A 25729-nucleotide genomic window follows, 5' to 3' on the forward strand; every position below is an offset into this window, starting at 1 on the left:
TTCAAAGCCGACGGGTTGTATCCCCTGCTAAACGGGTCTAGTGCAGCAGGGGATACAACCCGTCGGCTTTGAACAATAACGTCACAAGTCGCCAGAGAGCATGTATTACAAAGATGAAAGAGCTGAGGAGAATGTTGAGAAACAAAGGAATGCGAGAGAGATAAACATTGATCTTGTCAAAAGCCGAGAAGCGATTCTTCTTAGTGTTGTAGCTCCCTTCAGTAGCTAATAAGTGTTTTTTGGCTTTTTTTAAAAAAATCTCACGAGATAGAATAAACTGATCCTACTTTATTAAGCAATAGTGTTTTTTGGCTTTAAAAAAAAAAATCTCACGAGATAGAATAAACTGATCCTACTTTATTAAGCAATATCTTGTCAAAAGCCGAGAAGTGATTCTTCGTAGTGTTGTAGCTGCCTTCAGTAGCTGATAAGTGTTTTTAGGCTTTTTTAAAAAAAACTCACGAGATAGAATAAACTGATCCTACTTTATTAAGCAATCAGTAAAAAAAACGAAATTGAAACATAACAGCAAAAGCTGTTATGTTTTAGTTTAGTTTTTTTATTGATTGCTTAATAAAGTAGGATCAGTTTAATCTATCTTGTGAGATTTTTTTTTAAAAGCCTAAAAACACAATCCACATTACCTCAATATCATTACGAAAAATATTAAGTACCGGCCGAATAAAAAACAAACAATTAAGTTAATTAAATCACACGTTTAATGATGTACCGAATATCAAGCGATCGCTTTTAGATAAACATTCAATTATTTTAATGATAGTGCTTATTAGAACACAGAACTGCTTTATTATCTATGCCTCGAAGACATTACGATCTATGACTAAGGAATGACGTCATTGTTCAAAGCCGACGGGTTGTATCACCACCACCTAAAGAGAAGGCCGCGGCGCGCTCTTGTGACGTCACGCAAAGCGGGCCAGGGTTGGCTTGGCGCTGCGCTTTAAGAATCGAGACGCACGGCCTGCAAATCTTTGTCAAACGGTTTTACAGAACCTATTCCGTAAAAAATAATTAATTTCTGAAATACTTTTAGCCTTATATGGCAGCTTCATGATGAAGTGCCAATCATTTCGATAATGGTCATAACTATTGTGGTATTTCACAGATGAGTATCAAATTTGAGAACGTTGCCATCAAAAATAGAGGTCGCTATGAATTTGTGTTTGATGCATATTACACATTCTATTGCTGAGTATGAAATACAGATGAGGTTTTGAAATTTTCGTAAAACTTTGGATCAGTATCTGCTTCCAATCTCGAAAAAATTGAGCATCTGCAACAACTTCACTTCCGATCGCAACGCGCGGCAATGAAATATTCATAACGCCTGTCATATCTCGTAAACCGCTGGAGATAACGAAACGAGATCTTGGCAAATGATACTACGCAAAGAGGAGAGTACTTTGCCGAATGGTAAAAATAAGTAACTTTATCAATCGCGATATAGCAGAAACTATAGTTTATAATTCTTTTTTACCGGTAATGTAATTGCATAAGACTTATCAATAGCCAGTGAAAACGTACGGGTGCGGGATGTAAATAATATTGCGATATACATGATAAAACAAGGTACATTTGTGAAAAATGCACTGTGATAAAGTACATTCTTTCTGGACCAGACAACTATTATTTAGACTCACTTGAAAAATTCTGCACTAATACAGTGTATAATATTAAATTCCTCTGCCTTCAGTATCCTAAATAAATACTGTGTAGCTGTTTATAGAGCTCCCTCAGGAAAGCCGAGTACATTCCCCAAGCAAACAATCACTTTTAACTCACCTCACATAAAGAATTATGCATTGTTATTGTAATGTAAATTTTCTTTCCTGTAAAAATATGGCAGATTTTGAGCATAAGTCAACAGTGAAAATCTACAAACCTTCAGCAGACATTTGCAGCAGTTGGAATGAGACAATGTGTCAAGCTAAAAACGTCAACAATAAATTTAACCTATTTCTAGATTAATTTGTTCCACTGTTTGACACATCGAAAAATAACACAGATATGCTTCGTACAGAGAGATCGGTTTTTAAACATGAAAACAGCAGTTTCAACATTCGTTAGCACTCATGCTAACTAATGCGAGAGTGAAAAACAACACCCACTCACAAATAGAGAATAAAACGTATCGGTAATGCGTACAAAATACGAACTGCAGAGAAATTTAAACACGAACAGAAAGTAACACGAGCCACAAATTTATATTTCGTTTTCAAAATCAAAATAAAGCCACTTGATAACGAATACTAGGCCTACTTACTGCGAACTTTTGCTCACAATTTTACTCAAATGTATCCAAAATGCAAGATATTCCAACAGAAAAAATAACAATTGTACTAGGTATATAGTTTTTACATACCTTCGTGTGCTCAGTGGGTTGGTAATTGTCCCGATGAATCGCTGAAAGACATTTCCAACGCAGATTCGCATCTTTCGGAAAGGAAAAAAACATTACTTTCGGTCGAGTTCCGTAATTCACACGACACCTTGGCACACAGCACTTTTAAACCATGTTCACAGTAGCTTCACTACACGCAAACACTGTAATCGCTAGTTTTAAGCACGAATATAGCACTCGATCCAACAAACGTGTAAATAAACAAACGCTTCGAAACACAACATGGTGGCCCGCTTGGAGTGACGTCACGGCCTGCTATGAATTTCGCGCCGCGGCCTTGTCTCTAGGTGGTGGTGGTTGTATCCCCTGCTGCACTAGACCCTACTAAACTATACCCTCTTTTTTCCCCTTTATTAATTCATCTGTTATATTGTGGGAATGCTGTAATACCTCTACTACTACCGTAATAATTTGTGATCATCCATGCTTGCCCATCTGTTCCTTCGTGCTTAGTTTGCACAACTGATAGAGCGAAATAAACTTCAACATAAATGCTTTTTCGCTCGAAATGCGCGGCTGAACCTCAACATGCCAAAGGTCCGGTATCTTTGCGGTCTTACATGCAGCTGTCTTTTGTTTGAGAAAGTTTAGTGTAGCCGGTCAAACTTGTCACATCGCCTTCAGTCAAAATTTCTCTCGGACACGCTTTGTGACAAAACGTTAAGCAGAGCATCACAGTGTCAGATAATTTGTCAACACGCGAAATTTTACAAATTATTTTATAGCCTTTCTCACTGGCATTGCGTTGTTTTGCCGAGTCACGTGATCTCAGCGGTGAAATAATGCGGTGTCGCTACAGTTCCGCAGTTGGCATCCCTTCCATAGTCCCTACGTAGAGGTCGTCGATTTGTTTACTGTTTACAGGAATGGAAAAGTGGACAAACGAAAAAACCTTAAATTTCATAAACGCGATACATCTGCGACCAGAGCTTTGGGACGTAGAAAGTAGTGTGTACAAAGACCGCAATCTCAAAAAGGACAGTTGGCTAGCTGTTGCCGATGACTACGGTATCACGCCCGATGAAGCCTACAAAAAATTTCGTAGTCTTCGTACGTACGCAAAATGCGAGGAGAAAAAGCACAGGAAGAGTGGAAGCAGTGGCGGGTCTACATCCCCATGGTTTGCGTACGATGCCATGAGTTTTATACTGTCCCAAGACGTGCCTGAAGCAGGAGCTGATAGTGAAAACGCAACTGCAGAGGTAAGCACAGAGTTTTATGTAATATTAGCGTAAATTTATGCTACAATATTATTCTGTAATCAGTAGACATTACATTATGTTTTCGGTACTTACTTTGCTAGCCTAAGCGATTTTGATCACTAACTTTCACACATTGATTTGTATCTTTTCTGTGGCCCCTTTCACTTTCATTCCTAGATGTTGGTTGTCGGTATTGCAAATATACGCCTTTGTTTCTCCAGTATCCCCGTAATATTCTCCCTGTTTCAACATTCAATTATAAAAATAACAGCCGTGGCAGCGAATATAGCATTTGTCTCACAAGTTATCCATGACGCAAAAATATTGTAAATATGCACAAACCATAGCAATTCTAGCAGTACTGTTCGCATTCAGATACACAGTGTGTGAAAAAAATTGCTTAAACAAGAGTTTGGAATGTTTAGATGAGGTAAGAAGGAACACTTTTTTAATGTGACTAGAATGTCAACGTTTCCATGCATAGGAGTTCTTGAGGGTTTTGATGCTAGTGATCATAGATTGTGTACAAATTCCCATGTATTAATTCGTTTGGGCCCCTTGTGTTCTCCATAGTGGTTGTGTTTTTGCTGTGCTGCTATTGTCTTCCATTCCTGGTGTTCTTGATGAAGTTAGTAGCTGTTTTCTTGTTACTCCCTTGAGGTTTTCTGTTAACCCAGTACTCCTTCATTTTTTCTACTGAACTCTGTTTGCATTCTTGAGACCATTTTCTGGTCTGGTCTGGTGGTCAACTTCTGTACAAGCTGTTAGACAGGGCATGGTTTCAGTAGCTAAATGTTTATCATCCCTATTAGTTATTCTGTCCTGCCAGTGATGTTCTGCAAAGTCTTTCTCTATTGCTTGATCCAATGGCTTTACCCTTGTTGGTTACTTTGAACATCATGTAAGGTACGCTGTGGGGAAGTTCATTCTGTACAGGTGGCTATAAAAAGCTAGTAGTCTTCGCATGGTGTTGGTAGATTTAACAGTTAGGTTTGCACTATTGTCTCCCCTTCGGTACTCTCTTCGACTCCTCAATCTTGCACAGGAATTTCCTTCCTTGTAATTTGGAGACCGTTATTTTGTCTACTTGGCTAGGGATAGCCACTCTGCTGTAAAGGGAACTGATGGTCTGTCTACTGTGTTGTAGTCTCATACTCATTGAAAGATCTCTGCGTGCATAATATGTCCTATAGATTTAGATTTTCCTCTGTTTCAGAGCTACTATTTCACTGAGATCATGTGAGATCCATTTTCCTAGGTACTTTACGGTTTTGGCTCTCGATATGCTTGGCAACTCTGACTCTCATTGCTCTCGGGGTCCTTCAATATTGGCAATGAATTCAGTCCTTCTGATGCTGATCAATAGACCTGTCTTCTCTGCTATTAAATGCAGTGCTCAGAGCTACAGGGATGCGTGTTGCATGTTATTTACTAGTAAAGTCAGATCATCAGCAAAAACCATGCACAGCATCCTTAGGTTGTCTGCTTTGATCCACATCCTTAATTAGGTGTTAGCTGGTAGAGATATGGGATAAAGAGGATTGTTTGATACGAGATGTTGCCTTTGACCAGTGACATAAAAATTGTGTGACAGATGCAATAATGACATGGTGACTATATTGGTGGCAATCATTTTTCAAGTGGGCTAAGCTATAGATCAGTCTATTACCACAACCACATTTCACATTTGTTGGTTTCACCAACTCTCAACCAAACTGTCGCCTTCCAGCCTAATGTAGACCTTTGGCAGTGCTACAGATATGTTTGTTACCAGTTTTTTTGCTTCCACATTCATTGGCTTCACTACCCATCAACAATACTGAATATATTCACCAGAAGGCGATGCCACAGCAGCAATTAATGTAACATCAGTGGTCAAAGCTATGAATGGTACAGAGTAGGCCTATTCCTCGACCGAAGATCTGGTCCATTCCCTAACGATTTTTTAGAGGATTCACTTATAATAGACATGAAATACGGCCTCCTTGTCTCATGCTTTTGTGTTGATCGGGAAGCTCTCTTGGAGTTATCCCCTAAACTGTACTTCAGATTTGGTGTTGTACAGGGCGGCCTGCACCATCCTATTGAGTTTTTCATTGAGCTCTAGTTCTCTTAGTATTCCAAAGAGAGTGGTTCTACTCATGAAGTTGTATATCTTCTGGAAACATGTGCGGGTAGTTACCCACTGTCTGGCTATTTTCTTACTATATCGGGGGATGATCTTGAGGGTTTTGTTTTGTTTGTTCAGTAAAGGATATTGACCTTTTGAAACCTGTTTGGTATACCCCTAACGCACTGTCCGGATGTCTTGTTACATGTTATTCAAGGATCTTTGAAAAGATTTTGTATGTGATTGCAAGGAACAATACTCCTCTGCAGTTACCGGAGCCTGTTTTTCTTCCTTCTTTTGAATGGCTAAGGTCCAGTCATTTGAGTGATGAATATTGTTTTAGATATGGTTTTTTGAAAATGTTGTCCATTTACATTGATGCAAAACTGGCAGTGTGCTAATGATTGTGCAATAAAGCAACACACTTTGTATACTGTGATTGCGGTGCACACACTTGCTGTTTAGAGATGACCAGTTTCAACATCTTATGCTGCCATCATCTGATCATATGGAACTCATGATAGAACTGCCGTGCTACATTATATGAAATCGAAGTATTAAAGGCAGCGCTCCCCATGTCTACATGTCTTGATAAAAATCCTGTTTATAAAATGCACACGGTTAAAATTCTTGTATTGTCTATGCTTGTTGGTGGCACATGTGATTCTCACAAGCTTGCCACACAGCATTCAGTGCTGTTAGAGCTGTGTGGAAAGCTTGTGAGAATAATGTTCACAGCCAACAAGCATGGATGATACAAGGATTTCATCATTTAGGTGCATTTTTATCGTTTGATTGCATTTTTATCCACTGTGAATTTCATCAGTGGATTTTTATCAGGATACATATACTTGGGGGATGTTTATGCTCTGACTTCATGTAATGTAACGTGGCAGTTTTATAAGTTCCATTAGATCAGATGACTGCAGCATAAAACTGTTGAATCCAGTCATCTTGGAACAATAAAAGTGTGTACACTGCAATTGCAGTGTACGGGGTATGTTCATTTTCAACCATACAATCGCCCCACAGCACAGCATATGTAGCTTAAAAGATTGTGTAACACACTCACAAGAACCATTTTTCACAAATAATGTCTTCAGGTTCAGCCAAAAGGGCAATCAGTTTTTGGTGAGTGTCTGTTGCTGTCTCAACTTGCCCTTGCATTAAAAGAAACAGATAGGTGAGCAACATCTCTAAAACAACATTCGTCACATGGCAGTTTTAATATCATCTCTGATAATCAAACTAAAAACCTTCATGCATCTCTAGTGAGTAGACAGTGCAAGTTTCACATAAAGTGTTCCTTTTTAGCTCTCATAAACACTACATAATTTTTTAGTGCTGTTCTTTTTTATACTCTGGATAATTTTTCAGAAGATTAAAGAAAAAGCACCTAATCCAAAATTGTTTGCCATTACCATTCATGCTCCAGATATTGGTAAGTTGCTAATGGACTTTTAAATCAGTTGAGAATGGATTCATATGATTTTCTGTCACTTTTAATGCATTGTTAGCAAGAAATACATTCCGGTATCAGTATGGGATTGACACATCTTCATCAGGAAGAGGACCTCCCAGGGGGCTCGCCGTTCTTTGTCGGGTTTGTGCTTGGCTACCACGGGGCCCCAGCCTTTGCAGCATCTTTTCCTTTTCATGCTGCATGTCATCCTCTTGCTGTTCTTTTCTCTCCTCCCTCGGGGAACATGTCTGGCGTGTTTTTGGAAATGGGTTCCACATTTTCAATAGTCAGTATCAGAACAGTCTCTCCACTGTTTGTGATTCCTTTTTCGTTCTTCGTTTCCTTTCTCCACTTCTGCGTTTCAGGTTCCTCTTTTTCTTCTTCCTCCCTGTGTGCTCCTGAAGGCCAGCTCATGCGTCTGACGTGTAACAGGTGACATTGTTATGCGTAGTTTCCAGCCTCAGGTACCTTCCAAAATTGCTGATTCGTCCCTCTTTCAGGTGTTCGGGAGGTGTGAACAATCATGTAAGGCAGGTGCGCCCCCTTCTGTAGCCCCCACCCCTGCCGCCTCCCAGTTAGGAGTGCGCCATCGGAGATGCTGGCAATCGTGGGGATTTTCTTGCAATGAGCCAGTCATCATCATCTCAGTCAATGTCTACGAAACATAAACGGAATGAGGCTAACAATTCAAAGACCCTACCAGCTGGACCACGGTTCCTCGTGGTTGCACATACAGAGGACGGTCAGTCCTTGGCTACAGTGAATCCATTTATTATTCAGAAAGGTGTTGATGCTGTTGCTGGCTCTATGAAATCCTGCTCTTGTTTACACAGTGGCACTTTGCTTTTGGAGACTGCTACTGACTCTCAAGCACAACTACTGCTTGCAGCTTTGCTTTTCCACAGAAAGGAGGCCCTTCGAATGCTAAATTCTTCCTGTGGTGTTGTTTAAATTGGACTGTTTGATGGTCTGACTGAGGCAGAAATCCAAACATACTTTTCTGGTCAGGGTGTCATTGCAATCCATTGGTTGATGAAAAAGGTAGGTGCCTCCTTAATGCCCACAAGCGCTCTTTTTCCCATTTTAGGTAGAGTGGTTCTTCCGTCAAAGATCAAAGTGGGTTATGAAGTTCTCGCAGTCAGTCATTGTGAACCTGATGTGCTGCTACCAGTGTCATAGTTACAACCACACTGGAGTGTCTTGTCGACTCTTGGCCACATGTGTAACTTGTGGTAGGGATGCTCACGAGGGCGATTGTCCTCCTTCTCCCCGCTATATCAACTACAGTGGCAACCGAGCTGGCTCCTTCCGAGATTGTCCTGTGTATCTCGATGAGCAGGCCATCTGGGAAATCTGGGCTAAGGAAAAAGTGCCTTACATGGTCGCTCGCAATTCAGACTCCCTGCGATCTGCTGTCTGGCACACACAGTACTGTTCTCGCTGCTTCACGAAGGACACGGCCACGTAGACATACCACCTGAAATTTGGCACCACGGTTGTAAAATTACCCAGTGTCGTGACCTTCCGCCCTTAGAACAGCATTCCACCTCATCGGGGATTTGTCCTGCTCGTCCAGGATTACGATCATAGTCACCCCGTCTTTCTGACTACTCAGCTTCAAGCTGTTGCAGTTTGCCTTTCTGTTCCTCACTTGACCTTTTCCCTTTGTACCGTTCACATCCCTCCGTCATTCAGTGTCAGTCCGTTCTCTCTGACATATACTCGAGCGACCATTTCCCGTGTGTTATCCATTTGCTGACTCCTACCCCACCTCTATGCACACTCAAATGGCAGCTTTCCTGGCAATCTTTGATGAACCACATTTCCCCAGTTGTGATGACCATGTAGAATATCTTACAAATGTTATCCGTACTGCTGCAGAACATTCTATTCCTCGCACTTCCTCTTTAGCGTGCCCTGTCCCGTTCCCTCGGTTGACTGAGGTGTGCAGCGGTGCAATTTGCTTGCGGAGACGTGCTCTCCACATTTTTAACTGTCATCCTGCAATGACAAACTGCATTTGTTATAAACAGTTGAGTGCACAACATCGTCGTGTTCTTTGGGATAGCAAAAAAGCTAGCTGAATTTCATGTACTAGTTCTTTTAACAGTTCCACTCCGTCTTCCATTGTGTGGGCCAACCTCTGACAGTTCTGAGACCGAGGTCCAGTCCCCAAATTGCGGCCTCACAGTAGCAGACGGTGTCATAGTGGTCCCTATTGCTATCTCTCACACCGTGGGCCGCTATTTTGTGGAGATTTTGAGCTTCTCCCACTGTCACCCTACCTCCCTCCACCAGAAACGACTGGAAGAGGCTCAGGCGATACCCTTTTCTTCTCAGAATTGTGCTACAATGCCTCCTTTACTATGAGGGAGCTAGATCGTGCTCTCCATTCATCCCGATCCTCCGCCTCGAGGCTAGACAATGTTCACGTTCAGGTTTTGCAGAACCCCTCTCTTGCGGGCAACCACTTTCTGCTTCGCAAGTACAATCGCATCTGGACAGAGGGCACATTTCCCGGATGCTAGCGTGAAGCTGCTGTCATACCCGTACCTAAGCCTGGTAAGGAAAAACACCTTCCTTCTAGTTATCTCCCCATTTTTCTCACCAGCTATGTTTGGAAGGTGACGGATCGTACAATTCACTCCCGGCTGGTGTGGTGGTTCGAGTTTCGCAATTTACTGACCACTGCACAGTTCGGATTTTGAGCGTGCCATTCTGTGGTTGACCATCTTGTCACCTTGTCAACCCCTGTCGTAATGGTGTTCTGTGGAAACTCCAGACTGTGGCTGTGTTTTTTGATTTGGAGGCAGCCTGTGACACCTGCCAGAGGACAGGTATCCTCCGTACTCTCTACGTGTTGGGCTTCGGTGACCACATGTCCCAGTTCCTTCAGAAATTTTTAGAAGACGGATTTTTCAAGGTAATAGTGGGTCCTGCCTTGTCGGACATCTTTATCCAGGAAACGGTGTGCCTCACAGTTCTGTCCTGAGAGTCGTCCTCTTTGCCATCGCCATTAACACTATAGTGGCCTGTCTCCTGTCGGGCATCTCCGCTTGCTTTTCGTTGATGATTTTGCCATCTATCACAGTTCTCGGCGGATTTGTGTCGTTGAGCGGCGTCTTCAGCGATGGCTCGATCGTCTTTACTTGTGGAGCATCGACAGTGGCTTTCGTTTTTCCACCGTTTGTATGAATTTCTGCTGGCACAATTGGTTTCCTCCACTATCTTTACATCTTAGGCCTACTACTCTTCTGTTCGTTGAAACGACGAAACTCCTTGGGCTCATGCTCGATAGGAAAATTTCTCGGTCCTTCCACGTGTCGTACCTGGCTGCCCGCTATTCGTGGTCCCTCAGTGTCCTATGTTTCCTCTGCAGTGCTACCTGGGGAGCAGATTGGACCACCCTCCTCTGTTTGTACCAGTCTCTTGTTGATTGGAAACTAGGCAGTGGGTGTCTCATTTCGTATCTGTCCATCTTATGCCGTCTCGATACAGTCCACTATCGTGCCATCCGTTTGGCCACTGGCACCTTCTACACGAGCCCAGTTGAGAGTCTGTATGCAGAAGCTGTCGAACTACCACTGTGACTTCCTCGTCACCAGATACGCGTGCCTTTGTCTGCCTCATCTGGCCACCCATCCTATTCCTCCTCCTTCGATGATTCCGTTGATTGCCAGTATGGGGCACATCCCTCTTCTCTGTTACCTCCTGGTGTTCACTTTCGGCTCCTGCCCCAACAGCTTAACTTCACATTACCTGCTATTTTCCCAATGGGCTTCATGTGGTGGCCCATGTTCATCTTGGCCGTCATTCACTTCCAAAAGACAATACGCCAGGCTTGCTGTATCGCTGTATGTTTCATTAGCGTTACGGCCTCCGGATCATTGGGTCCCGGTTTTGATTCCCGGTCAGGTTGGGGATTTTCTCTGCCCAGGGATTGGGTGCTATTGTTGCCATCATCATCATGATGTGACAGTGGCTAGATTGGACTGCATAAAAAAAAAAAAAGAATTGGACTGTGTAAAAATTGGGACTTTGTACAGGTGCTGATGACTGCGCAGTTGAGCGCTCCACAAACCAATCATCATCATCACGTTTCATGACCTTCGCACGGAATTTCACAATAGAACCTTTGTGTACGCTGATGGCTCTCGAACTGATCACGGTGTCGAGTGTGCGTTCGTCATTGGCACTGATGTTTTTTCAGTATCTGCTTCCGGAACACTGCTCAGTATTTGCAGCAGAGCTCTTTGCCCTGTATCAGGCTACACAGGGGTTTCCAATTGTGTCATCTGCTCAGACTGTCTCAACACTCTTCAAAGCCTCTGTGTGCTGTACACTGTCCATCCCTTAGTGCAACGGGTCCATCATTTGCTCACTCTTGGTGGAGCCACTGTGGTGTTTACGTGGGTTCCTGGTCTGATCAGTCTGACGGGAAAAGAGGCTGCTGATGGTGCTGCCGAGGTTGCAGTCCTGGTACCTCGGCCCACTAGTGCTGATGGCTCTCGAACTGATCACGGTGTCGAGTGTGCGTTCGTCATTGGCACTGATGTTTTTTCAGTATCTGCTTCCGGAACACTGCTCAGTATTTGCAGCAGAGCTCTTTGCCCTGTATCAGGCTACACAGGGGTTTCCAATTGTGTCATCTGCTCAGACTGTCTCAACACTCCTCAAAGCCTCTGTGTGCTGTACACTGTCCATCCCTTAGTGCAACGGGTCCATCATTTGCTCACTCTTGGTGGAGCCGCTGTGGTGTTTACGTGGGTTCCTGGTCTGATCAGTCTGACGGGAAAAGAGGCTGCTGATGGTGCTGCCGAGGTTGCAGTCCTGGTACCTCGGCCCACTAGTGCTTCCATTCCCTCTGATGATCTCAGTGTTGCCTTCTGTCAGCAGGTGATGTTACTTTTATGGCGCTCTACGCCACGGGAGGAAGTGCAGAATCTCGTGTGGTGCGCCGCTTTAAATTGAGCAGAAGTGCTGCGTGTGGCAATTTGCGTGCCTTTGTTAGGCCTTCTGGCAAGGTGATTCTCTCCGCCTGCTGGCTGACGAAGTGCTACAACTTCACTCCAGGACGGGACGTAGTCTTCAGCCGCCGGCGTCGCTTGCTGACTTCACCGTCGACGTACCGGGCTTCACCCCCCGGTCTCCTACCAGTCGACCGCTTACGCCTGACGCAGAACTACTGTGCGTTACCTTCCTAACTTCTCACCCCCCCCCCCCCCCCCCATTCACAGGGACGTACTCCATACTGTGCGGAGGGGGGGCTATGTGGCGTAGAGCGCCATAAAAATCGATATTTGTTCTGTGCGTAAGTGTGCTATCTTTGAGGATAGGGTTTTGGAGAGCATGTTGGACGCTAACGGCAATTAGCCTCCGGACTTGTATCTGTGTAGACGCTAAGTGTGAATAAATCTGTATATGAGAGAATTCTAGTTGTTTACCTACAACTATACCATATTCCCTCACTTTGACATGATCACAGGTCCTCCCTTCATGGGAACAAGCTCCGGGAAATTAAACATGTCCCAGTGGCTTGGATGACCTCTCAGTCATCTCGCTGTGAGGAGATCATTTTAGGAAGGTTGCTTATTGGGCTCTGTCTTTGTAGCCCTTGCCATTTGTTAAGTGGTGCTCCCCCACTGCTTTGTGCTCATTGCCCTCAACCTTTGACAGTTCGCCATTTCCTGACAGAGTGCCTGTTTTTTAACCACTTACGTTCCAATTTATGTTTACCGTCTGAGTTGTCGGCCACTTTAGCGAACAACGTGTGGGCTGTTGACTGCTTTTTACTTTTTATCTGCCATAGCAATATGGCGAAGGAGACTTATGTTTAGTTTAGGACCTAGGTTTCTCTGTGGTGTATTTCATGGACCTTTCTTCAAGTACCTATTTTTTAATGTTTTTCCTTCCATCGACTGGGCTTAACGTGTAGTTGCCTTTAACTCCCCCTCCCCGTGTTGTACAGTTCTGACTTGGGTGCTTATGACCCGCATGTTTTTGCGTGCTAAAAGAAAGCAATACAAACATCAGAAAGAGAAACAGTTTCAGGTAGTTTTAATGTTTGGTCCTGTAGGGCTTGTGCATTTGAAAGCTCTGCAATCTTCATTGATATCAGACATGCACGTAAGTGGATGGGTAATTTGCTTTTGCAACTGCAAATAGTATGTACTGGAAAACTGTTAATAATTGAATTATTTATTTTCATTATTTACCAGGCACTCATTACCTCTGTGTTTGCAGTGAATGTAACCGATGTGGTTAGGTAACTTCCAGCTATCTGGAAGATCTTTGGCAATCGTTTACCATTATTTAGTAAGTTGTAGCACTTAGAAAAATTGTCAGTAAATGTAGAAGAGGTATGCGAGCCGTTTCTGTAGCAGTTATTACAGCATCTAATTATGAACAGGCACCTAATATTGCAGCATGCTCTACACCTCTCTTCATTACGGCATGCAGCACAAAATAAAAAAATAAAAACATTTTGACCTGAGATTGGAGTAACCAAAAGTTAGTGCAGTCTTCAATGCAGCCACATCTTTCCTATTGTGATGTAGTTAGTAACAGCACAAACAGTGATCAAACTCCAGACAATTTGAGCCTACTAAGAGTGCTTGTATACGGTGTGTGCGTAACTTGTAGTCGTTTGATCACGTCAGTCCTTCCTGTGCCGATTTACGCTGGCTGCGGCCAGATGGGCCTCGTGGTATAACTGGATAGACAAAAAATATACTCACCGATCGGCCAGTTGCTATCTTCCTGCATCAAACATTACATCCCGTACAGCCTCAGCACTCGAGGCAAACGTATTTTTCATATGCAGACTCTTTACAATAATATACCGACATGCCCATCTCAGCCTTTAATGGGTGTAATTGCCCACCAGTCTAGTTGAAAAGCAGATTTCTTGGGTTGTTACATCCAAATGGTACTGCTGCTCCATCCAAAAAACAACTTACGAATACATCTCTTATGACTAAGTAATATCCTAATCTCGAATGTATAATCAGCAACTACCACAACACTATTACTTCCTAAAATCGTGCCCCGAAATGATGGCCATTCTGATATTTTGCCTATTCTTCTAGAATAGCTTTTCGTCTCCCCCCTCCCCCCTCTCCCCCTCGAATCTCCACAGTATCATGGTCAGGCCCTGACCTCTTCCTGCACCTATTTCTGTACTATCATATGGCTCCTACCATTGTGACAGTATCTGCTGTGTGTGTGTGTGTGTGTGTGTGTGTGTGTGTGTGCGCAGCCCTTCCTTGCGCTTGGACCTCTTCCTCCCGAACGCGTCGTCGGGAGGAGGTAATTTTAGCTAGACTCCGGATAGGGCACTGTCTTTTTAGCCATCGACATCTTTTAAGCGGCGATCCTCCCCCACTCTGTCCCCACTGCTTTCAGCTGTGGACGGTAAGACACCTTTTAATTGAATGCCCCTATTTTAATCCATTACGCTCCTGTCTACAGCTATCGCCTGATCTATCGTCGATTTTAGCAGATGACACGCGCTCAGCCGATCGCGTTCTCCAGTTTATTAGTGAATGTGAAATGACGTCAGTCATTTGAAGCTTTTTTTGGGGACAACCACCCCCTTTCTGTAGTGGATTTTTAAGCATTCCTTCTATTTCTAGTTTCTCCAATTTTATGACTTTGTTCCCATTGCTGCTGGTTTTCAATTTCGGTTTTTTACTGTCTTAAGTCACGGGCTGGGAGCTAATGACCATAGAAGTTTTGCATCCTTAAAAAAAAAAAAAAAAAAAAAAAAAAAAAAAACAGTATCTGCTGTAACAGTTGCCCTATGCACCTTCCTACCACCACCTGTACTAGCCACGCCACTGGCAAAGCATACACTATCAGAGGATGAGCCAACTATGAAATGATACGTCACGTACCAGTTGCTATGTAAACACTGTTCGGCGTTCTACATTTCTCCACCAAGTTATCAGTCAGGATGAACGGGCGTAGACGGAAGTTGTACAGTGGCAACACAGAATACCCAGTCGCGCAGGGTGCTGTACGACATGACAGTTGTGACTTTTGTGCCTATTTCACCACACGTCATCTGAATTCTTCCCCTTGATACAGTTTCTCAGAACTCTGCAAGTGGGAACTGACATAACTAAACGTTCTCCGTTCTTGCCAAACACCTGGCCTCGATTTCTCGGGTCTCAGCATTTCTTCTCAATAACTATTCCTTTCCTTGCTCCCTTTTAGTTTTCTGCATCTTTTCCTATCTGACTTGCCTATTTTTCCTTGCCCCCACCTGTACTACATACGAGGGTTGTCCACAAATTAAGTTCCGTTTCTATTTCTATCCGTGGCAGTGCTATGATCGCAGTTCCGAGCATGCGCGGCAGGTACTCTGACGCGAGGAGAAATCCCCCCCCCCCAGGGGGTCCACAACTCTTTTGTGGACACGTGCGTAGCGAGCACGGGACCCCGAGCTAATGTGGCCCTCCTTCCTTTCCGGGCTGCATACCTTCCCTTTCCGCATCCTTTCCCATCCCCCATCTTCGCCCCCCTCCCCCCTCCCTCACCTCTGGCTCTTTCCTTCCCTTTCTCCCCCTCTGGGAGTACGGTATGTGCCTACGTCCGAAGACGGATGCTCGAAACTGTTACAAATTCCTTGCTTTCTACACTTGCAAGTCTTCGTCCTTCCTCTGTCCTTCTCTTTTCCTTCCTTCTTCTCTTTGCCCTTTTCTCCGCTGCGGCGTTTGAGACCCCTCTTCTTTCCTTTCCCTTTCTCTTTTTTCCTCCCTGTGCGTGTCTGAAGGCCGACCCACGCACTTCCGTGCGTAGCCGGTGACGGGGTAACGCGTAATTCCCCGCCCCGGGTAGACAGGTAGGACACGTACGTACCCCCTGGTAACGGCCAGGCCCAGGGAGGGGTGATTACCCGAGCTGATACCTTCCAAAAGTGCCGATTGGTCCCTCCGTCCGATTGTCGGGAGGTGTGACCTGAGGTGTGAACAATCACCTAAGGCGGAAGTACCCTCAGCGAGGGCCCCCACGAGGGAGGAGCGCGCCATCGGAGACGCCGGTAATCCTGGGGTTTCTTCTGCAATGGTTTCCTCACCTTCCACTATGTCTGCTCACAAACGTAAGTTCACTGAGTCTCAGCCACAGACAGTTCTTCCATCGTTGCCACAGTTCCTTGTTGTTCCTCGGTCTGACGAAGGTCACGACTACTTCACGGTCAACCCTTTCATTATTCAGAAAGGTGTCGATGCAATTGCAAGTCTTGTTCCAGATTACAGAATGGCACCCTGTTGTTAGAAACAGTCAGTGCCCTCCAGGCACAAAAATTTTTGCGTACTTCTCTGCTCCACACCTTCCCTGTCCAGGTGGAACCGCACCGTACCTTAAATTCCTCGCGTGAAGTCATTTATACACGCTCCCTCGATGGATTGTCTGACGAAGAAATTCAGCACTACCTGTCTGACCAGGGCGTAATGGCTGTTCATAGAGTTATGAAAAGGGTTGACACGAACATCATTCCAACCCGCACTGTCTTCTTGACATTTGACAAAGTTCAACTCCCATCGAAAATCAAAGCAGGCTATGAGATAATTTCCATTCGCCCTTACGTCCCAAACCCTACGCGTTGCTATCGGTGTCAGCGGTTCAATCACACCAGCCAGTCCTGTTCCAATCCGGCCAAACGTGTTACGTGTGGCAAGGATGCCCATGAGGGTGCTTGTCCACCTCCATCCCCTCGCTGCATCAACTGTATGGGTGACCACGCTGCTTCCTCTCGAGATTGCCCCGTTTTTAAGGACGAAAAGCTCATCCAGGAAATAAAAGTGAAGGAAAAGGTGTCGACCTTTGCTGCTCGAAAATTATTCGCCAGTTGTCAGCCCACCGTGCCTCAGACAGGAAAATACAGCACTGTCCTTGCTTCTCCTCGGACAACAAAGGAGGCGGCCACACAGACTTGCGACTTCACCTTTAGTGCCACGGTCGTCAGATCGGCCAGCGCCAAGATCGCCCGTTCAACCTCACCACTTTCGCCTGCCCACTCTATGGCTCACCCTTCGTCGGGTTCTGCTAAATCTCGAGCCCAAAAGTCAGACACCAAGACTTCGAAAAAAGAGCATACTCGTGAAAAGTTTTTACGTACCGCAACTTCCCAACCATCGGTTCCTCCTTCATCTAAACATCATACTTCCAAGAAGGCTACAAAGAAACCCAGTTCCTCCCCTTCTCCGCCAAGGCGTGTCCCATCTACAGCACCACCTGGCGGAAATCGCCCTCGGCCGTCTTCTGTGTCGCCAAGGCGCACTGCTGGTGGCCGGTCAACCGGCCGATCGCTGGTGGCAGGAGCTGCTCCTGACCAACCTATGGATCAGGATCTTCTGCCTTCAGCTGAATGCCATTCCATGCTGTCGTTCGCAAGCTCTGATCAGTCGTTGAGTTGACAGCACCCTTGGTCACATTCCTCCATTTTCTGTTCATCCTATGTCCATTATCCACTGGAATATCCGCGGTATTCGAGCCAATTGGGATGAATTGTCGATCCTCTTACGATCCTCCTCGCCGGTCATCTTCTGTCTTCAGGAAACAAAGCTGCGTCCCCATGACCGCTTTGTTCTCCCTCATTTTCAGTCCGTCTGATATGATCTTCCCTCTGTTGAAGGCACTCCAGCACATGGAGGACTCATGATTCTTCTCCATGAAACTCTCCATTATTACCCAATCCATTTAAACACTTCCTTCCAAGCTGTCGCCGTCCGTCTTTCCCTTTCCGGATACACGTTCTCTCTTTGTACTGTATACATTCCATCATCCACACCAATGGCACGAGCTGATCTCTTTCATCTTCTTGGTCAGCTTCCACCCCCCTATTTGCTGGTTGGGGACTTCAATGCCCACCACCCGCTTTGGGGATCTCCACATCCTTGTCCATGTGGCTCACTATTGCTAGACGTCTTCCACCAAGCGGATCTAGTTTGCCTCAACACTGGGGTCCCTACATTGTTATCTGCCTCCACGACAAATTTATCTCATTTGGACCTTGCGGTCGGTACTGTTCCGCTAGCTCGGCGCTTCGAATGGTTCGCCCTTGATGATACACACTCCAGTGACCACTTTCCATGTGTCCTTAGACTGCAGCCTCAACTGCCATACATGCGCCCGCGACGCTGGAAGTTTGCCCAAGCTGATTGGACACTTTTTTCGTCTCTAGCGACATTCGATGACCGTCACTTTCCCAGCGTCGACGATGAGGTCACCCATAGTACCGATGTTATTCTTACAGCTGTGGAACATTCAATACCACGCACCTCCGAATTGCCCCGGCGCCCCCCAGTTCCTTGGTGGAACAAGGCATGCCGTGATGCAATACGTGAGCGGTGACGTGCTCTCCGCCCTTTCCGCCACCATCCTACTTTGGCCAACTGTATCCGCTATAAGCAGTTCCGTGTGCGATGCCGTCGTGTCATCCGCGATAGCAAGAAGGCAAGCTGGAAATTCTTTATTGGCTCATTTAACACCTTCACTCCCTCCTCGGAAGTTTGGAGTCGGCTTCTCCGGTTTTCAGGCGCACCTAGTTTCTCCCCGGTCTCTGGGCTCACTGTCGCGCATGATACATTCGTGGACCCCGTCGCAATTTCTAACTCGTTGGGTCAGCACTTTGCTGAGATTTCGAGCTCTTCAAATTACCCGCCAGCATTTCTCCCAAAGAAACGTGCAGCGGAAGTGCGACCTCTTGCTTTCTCCTCTCAAAATCGCGAAAGCAACAATACTGTTTTCTCCATGCGGGAACTCCAACATGCACTCTCTTCTTCTCACTCCTCCGCCCCAGGACCGGATCGTATCCACATCCAAATGTTACTGCATTTATCAACCCATAGTCTGCGTTACCTCCTTCGCCTTTATAATCGAATTTGGACCGACAGTACTTTTCCCAGACGATGGCGGGAAGCTATCGTCGTTCTCCGAAACCTGGAAAGGACAAACATCTCCTCTCTAGCTATCGCCCAATTTCTCTCACGAGTAATGTCTGTAAGGTTTTGGAGCGTATGGTGAATTACCGTTTAGCGTGGTGGCTGGAATCCCGCAGTCCCTTAACACCTGCCCAATGCGGATTCCGAAAGCATCGGTCATGCAGTTGACCATCTTGTTGCTCTCTCCACTTATATCATGAACAATTTTCTCCGGAAACACCAAACAGTAGCAATATTTTTTGATCTGGAGAGAGCATACAATACCTGTTGGAGGACAGGCATCCTCCGCACACTGTTCTCTTGGGGCTTTCGAGGTCGGCTACCCCTTTTTCTTCCCGAATTTATGGCAGAGTGCACATTTAGGGTGCGGGTGAACACTAATCTCTCTCGTAGTTTCTCCCAAGAAAACGGGGTACCCCAGGACTCCGTGCTGAGTGTTGTACTGTTTGCCATTGCCATCAATCCAATTATGGATTGTCTCCTTCCTGATGTCTCGGGCTCCCTCTTTGTGGACGATTTTGCGATCTACTACAGCTCTCAACGGACCAGCCTTCTTGACCGACGTCTTCAAAGATGTCTTGATCGCCTCCACTCTTGGAGCATCGAAACCGGCTTCCGTTTCTCTCCCAGTAAGACCGTTTGTGTTAATTTTTGGCGACATAAGGAGTTTCTTCTGCCCTCCTTACATTTAGGTCGTGTCAACCTTCCGTTTTCAGACGTCGCTAAATTCTTGGGTCTTATGTTTGACAGAAAACTGTGCTGGTCCTCCCACGTTTCCTATCTTTCGGCTCGCTGTCTGCGATCCCTTAACACCCTCCGTGTCCTGAATGGTACCTCCTGGGGAGCGGACCGAGTGGTCCTTCTCCGCCTCTATCGCGCCTTAGTGTGCTCGAAATTGGACTATGAAAGCATAGTCTACTCCTCTGCTCGGCCGTCTATTCTTCGGCGTCTCGACTCTATCCACCACCGTGGGTTATGTTTAGTGTCTGGAGCTTTTTACACTAGCCCTGTGGAAAGCCTTTATGCTGAGACTGCTGAACCTCCGCTGTCCAATCGGCGAGCAGTCCTTCTGAGTCGTTATGCTAGCCATCTGTCTTCCATGACCTTTTTTTCAACGCCTCCTTTGATGTAGGGTATGCAGGCCGCCCCTCCTCCCTACTACCACCAGGAGTCCGCTTCCATCAACTGCTCCATTCTCTTACCTTCCACTTTCCTAAAACCTTGACAACTTGGGGTACAGCACCGCCTTGGCTCCGTCCCCGGATCTGCCTGCTCCGTGACCTTTGTCGATTTCCCAAGGATGGTACCCCTTCACTTGTTTATCGTCGGGCATTTGCTGCTCTATGTGCACAACTGATGGACGCCACATTTATTTACACCGACGGCTTGAAAACATCGTTAGGTGTAGGGAGTGCCTGTATTGTTGGCGACACCCCAAATCACTTTCGGCTTCCCGACCAGTGTTCGGTTTATACTGCGGAGCTTTACGCTGTTCTCCAGGCTGTCCACTACATCCGCCGCCATCAGCGGATACAGTACATTATCTGCTCAGATTCTCTCAGCTCTCTCCTCAGTCTCCAAGCTCTTTATCCTGTGCACCCTCTGGTCCACCGGATTCAGGACTGTCTGCGCTTGCTCCACCTGGGGGGCGTCTCGGTGGCGTTCCTCTGGCTCCCGGGACATGTTGGTATCTGTGGAAATGAGGCGGCCGATATTGCAGCCAAGGCTGCAGTCTCTCTTCTTCGGCCAGCTATTCAATCGATCCCCTTCGCCGATCTATGGAGTGTTTTATGTCGTCGTGTTGTTCATTTATGGCACGCGCATTGGTCGACACTTCCCCATAATAAATTGCTTTTCCTTGTGCTTGGACCTCTTCCTCCCGAACGCGTCGTCGGGAGGAGGTAATTTTAACTCTACTCCGGATAGGGCACTGTCTTTTTAGCCATCGACATCTTTTAAGCGGCGATCCTCCCCCACTATGTCCCCACTGCTCTCAGCTGTGGACGGTAAGACACCTTTTAATTCAGTGCCCCTATTTTACTCCGATACGCGCCCGTCTACAGCTGTCGCCTGATATATCGTCAATTTTAGCAGATGACACGCGCTCGGCCGATCGCGTTCTCGAGTTTATTAGTGCCAGTGAAATGACGTCAGTCATTTGAACCTGTTTTTTGGGGACAACCAACCCCTTTCTGTAGTGGATTTTTAAGCCTTCCTTCTGCTTTTAGTTTCTCTAATTTTTTGAGTTTCGTTCCCATTGCTGCTGGTTTCCATTTTCGGTTTTTACTGTTTCCTAAGTCACTGACCGGGCGCTAATGACCATAGCAGTTTTGCGCGCTAAAACCAAAACAAAGAAGCAAGGAGAAGACATGTGCGCCATTTTCAGATCGCTGCTGTCGACGTGTGCTTTGTAGTGCTTCTTTTTAATGTCAGCCGTAATTGAAAATGCTGCCGCGTGTGAAATCAGACCTGTGATTCGTTTTCTAAATGCAAAGAAAGTTAAACCAAAGGAAATTCATCGGCAAATCTGTGAGGTTTACAGACAAAATGCTATGAGTGATTTGATGGTTAGAAGATGGGTCAGACTGTTCAATGAAGGATATGATCAGATGTACGATGCAGAACGAAGTGGATGCCCATCTGTGGTTACTGATGAACTGGGTCACACAATTGGAGAGAAGATTAAGCACAACCATAAGTTTACACTTCGTGCCCTTGCTATGGAAGTTCCACAAATCTCACGATCACTGATTCATGAAATTGTTACTGAAAAACTGAAATTTCGAAAACTTTGCTCACGTTTGGTACCCAAAATTCTTACTGATCGACACAAAAAAACAGTGAATGGGCAGTGCACTTCAGTTTTTTTGACATGCTAGAATGAAGGAGGCGATGGTTTTTTTCTCGGATAGTCACAGGGGATGAAACTTGGGTATCATACGACACCCCTGAAACAAAACAGCAATCAATGGAATGGAGGCACACTTCATCCCCAACGAAGGTTAAGCCTAAGTAAATCTTGACATCACGAAAAGTCATGCACTGTTTTTTGGAACAGAAAAGGCATTTTGCTGATTGATTTCTTACTATGAGGCCAACAGTCAGTGCAAATTAAGAAATTGCACCACGCGGCGGCATTTTCAATTACGGCTGACATTATAAAGAAGCACTACAAATCACACGTCGGCAGCAGTGATCTGAAAATGGTGTACATGTCTTCTCCTTGAGTAAGAGTAACTGCCGCACATGCTCGGAACTGCAATCGTAGCGCTGCCGCGGATAGAAATAGAAACGGTACTTACTTTGTGGATGACCCTCGTATAATGTGCTTAGCTTTCCACTCTTAACAACTCTTGCACAATGTTTTGCCAGCTACCTGTCTTGTTTAACCTCTCAAGTTTTGAAATCTCCCCATTTCGTAAACCTCACCAATCCTTTTCCTTCATCCTTCGTCCTTCCTCTTTGATCAGGAGCTGCCGCCACAGGCTCTGAAAGTGTGCACATTTCCTTAACTTGTGTGTTTTTTCTCATGCCACCACTTTCTGAGTAGATTTTTCATCCATCCCATTATATTTTCAAAAACTGATTTTCACAGGTAGGTGATGTGATTTTCATACTTTTTCTTCATTGACCACTGTTCTCAAACATGAAATACCTATCCAGCATTCCTTAACTTCAGTGATAGATTGGATATCTTGCTGAACTTAGACTAACACAAAGTCTTTAGCCATTTTCCGCTCCACTTCAGCCAAATGACTGTGGAATGAACTACCATGTAACCTGCATCTTGTCCAGAATCACTCTGCATCTGACAGGAAATCGGAGCTATAATTCTTAACATCAGCATAGCTTTGCTCTTGACTAGGATTACTAGATTATTTTATGGAGATGTAGGACATTTGACAAAAATGGAGGATGTTGTTGGTCAATGCAAAAATAATTTAAAGTTCTAATTTAAATGCTATTTATATACACACACAGACATATAAGTTTATATTTTCTTAGAATTGTGTGCATTCAGTGTCAAATGTGATCAGTGATAGCTGTCAGTTATTCTTCTCTGATGAAATAATCGTACACAAAAAATCTAGTGTGTGTGAAATATAACTGAGAAATTAAACACAACTGAAGTTTTAAAATTGCACTTCATAAAACAAAACCTTTGACTGAGTCAATAGATAATCTGTTCCTGTCATCTGTCCACTTTGCTCTTATTTTGTATTTTACATTCTACGGGCTATGGCAGTAACTTTTTTGGCTAAATAGAGGTCTTACTGTGGTGTCAGTTTGCTTGTTTGGGAAGAGTGGGAGTAAAGTATTGCTTTGCTTTGGCTCGGAGCGCAAGTGCAGTGTTACCACGTATCTTGTTCACTGGTGCTAATGCATGAGTACGCTCTTTGAATGTAGCCATATCGAGTTCAACTTGTAGCTAGTAACCAATTATTCATTTCTATTTTCCCAGTCACCAGTACATTTTTTAACAGTCACTACTTGTTTGTGAATATGTAGGACAGTAGGGACTTTTTGAACTACTCCTCCCCCTCCCCCAGATGCCAGACAAATGGTTGGAATTCCAGACATCTGGTAACCCTATTCTTCACATATCCCAGCTATTTTCCTTCTGTCCTGCAGAAGAACCAGTATCTGTCACGTTGTAAACTGTGCACACTTTTCTTATCACTTTTTATTTCTACATTCTTCCTACTATCTCCTCCGCTAATCTTATGCAGTCATGTCTGGCTCTTATGCCTAGCCAACTTCTTCTCCACATTTGATTACTTCTGTGCTGTAACCACACATTTCTGTTAGATGTCATTACTCACATTTGACAAAACTGTAGTAAGAAACTTCTAAAATGATGATAATAAAATTAATGTTCCTTAAATTAAGTATACTCATTACTGTATATTATTATTATTATTATTATTATTATTATTATTATTATTATTATTATTATACTCTACCATCTGGTGAGCAACATGTATGAGACAGGTGAAACACCCTCAGGCTTCAAGAAGAATATAGTAATTCCAATCCCAAAGAAAGCAGGTGTTGACAGATTTGAAAATTACCGAACTATCAGTTTAATAAGTCACAGCTGCAAAATACTAACACGAATTCTTTACAGACGAATGGAAAAACTAGTAGAAGCCGACCTTGGGGAAGATCAGTTTGGATTCTGTAGAAATATTGGAACATGTGAGGCAATACTGACCCTACAGCTTATCTTAGAAGCTAGATTAAGGAAAGGCAAACCTATGTTTCTAGCATTTGTAGACTTAGAGAAAGCTTTTGACAATGTTGATTGGAATACTCTCTTTCAGATTCTGAAGGTGGCAGGGATAAAATACAGGGAGCGAAAGGCTATTTACAATTTGTACAGAAAGCAGATGGCAGTTACAAGAGTCGAGGGACATGAAAGGGAAGCAGTGGTTGGGAACGGAGTGAGACAGGATTGTAGCCTCTCCCTGATGTTATTCAATCTGAATATTGAGCAAGCAGTGAAGGAAACAAAAGAAAAATTCGGAGTAGGTATTAAACTCCATGGAGAAGAAATAGAAACTTTGAGGTTCGCCGACGACATTGTAATTCTGTCAGAGACAGCAAAGGACTTGGAAGAGCAGTTGAACGGAATGGACAGTGTCTTGAAAGGAGGGTATAAGATGAGCATCAACAAAAGCAAAACGAGGATAATGGTATGTAGTCAAATTAAATTGGGTGATGCTGAGGGAATTAGATTAGGAAATGAGATGCTTAAGTCGTAGAGGGAGACAAAGAGATGAATACACTAAGCAGATTCAGAAGGATGTAGGTTGCAGTAAGTACTGGGAGATGATGAAGCTTGCACAGGATAGAGTAGCATGGAGAGCCGCATCAAACCAGTCTCAGGACTGAAGACCATAACAACATTATTATTATTATTATTATTATTATTATTAGCATCATTATTACACAGTATCCGATTAAAAGTTTTGACACATCCCAACATAATGCAGAATGGGTCAATAGAAGTGGACCCCAGTATGAAAGGAGGTGGGGGACTATTGTGTTGTCATTAAAGAAGAAGTGACAGCAAAAATGTATTGGCCGGGGCAGCTCAGTGTTGTCCAAGTTGACTGTTGGTGATGTGACTGTGAGGGGAAGATGCGAAGGAACAACCACAACTAGACTGAGACCATGTAGATATCTTGTACTGACAGGCAGGAATTGTCAAACATTGCGGAGGGTCATATAAAAACCTGCACGAGAGCATTGAAAGGAATCTCTACTGAATATTGTCAAATGATATTACACTAAACCCAGCGAAATTTGGGTCGTATATAACAGCTGTTAGCAGCACCAAAGTTACTGTCCAGCCCTAGCGAATGAGACAGGAACTAAAACAGAGGGTTGCTAAGCAAAAGCTGAAATCCTTAACTCCGTTTCCAAATGTTCCTTTACAAATGGAAACCCAGGAGAGTTGCCCCAGTTTAAGCCTCGTACCACTGAAAAGGTGAATGAAATGTATATTAGTGTCAGTGGTGTTGAGAAACAGCTGAAATTGTTAAAACTGAACAGGGCCCAGTGGAATCCCCATTAGATTCT

General features: G+C 44.6%; 2 protein-coding genes across 2 annotated transcripts in view; both read left to right on the forward strand.

Annotated features, from left to right (window-relative positions):
* Positions 1 to 25729, forward strand: part of LOC126108921 (tRNA-dihydrouridine(47) synthase [NAD(P)(+)]-like) — a 196752-nt gene that overhangs the window by 22268 nt on the left and 148755 nt on the right. The gene's annotated exons all lie outside the window — the stretch shown is intronic.
* LOC126108924 (uncharacterized) overlaps positions 3067 to 25729 on the forward strand; it is a 32132-nt gene continuing 9469 nt past the window's right edge. The window contains exon 1 of the mRNA XM_049914293.1: positions 3067 to 3624. Within this exon, the coding sequence (XP_049770250.1) occupies positions 3289 to 3624 (336 nt within the window). The 5' untranslated portion in view covers positions 3067 to 3288. The remainder of the gene's footprint in view (positions 3625 to 25729) is intronic.

Source organism: Schistocerca cancellata, chromosome 11, assembly GCF_023864275.1.
Source record: "Schistocerca cancellata isolate TAMUIC-IGC-003103 chromosome 11, iqSchCanc2.1, whole genome shotgun sequence".
Taxonomy (NCBI): Eukaryota; Metazoa; Arthropoda; class Insecta; order Orthoptera; family Acrididae; genus Schistocerca; species Schistocerca cancellata.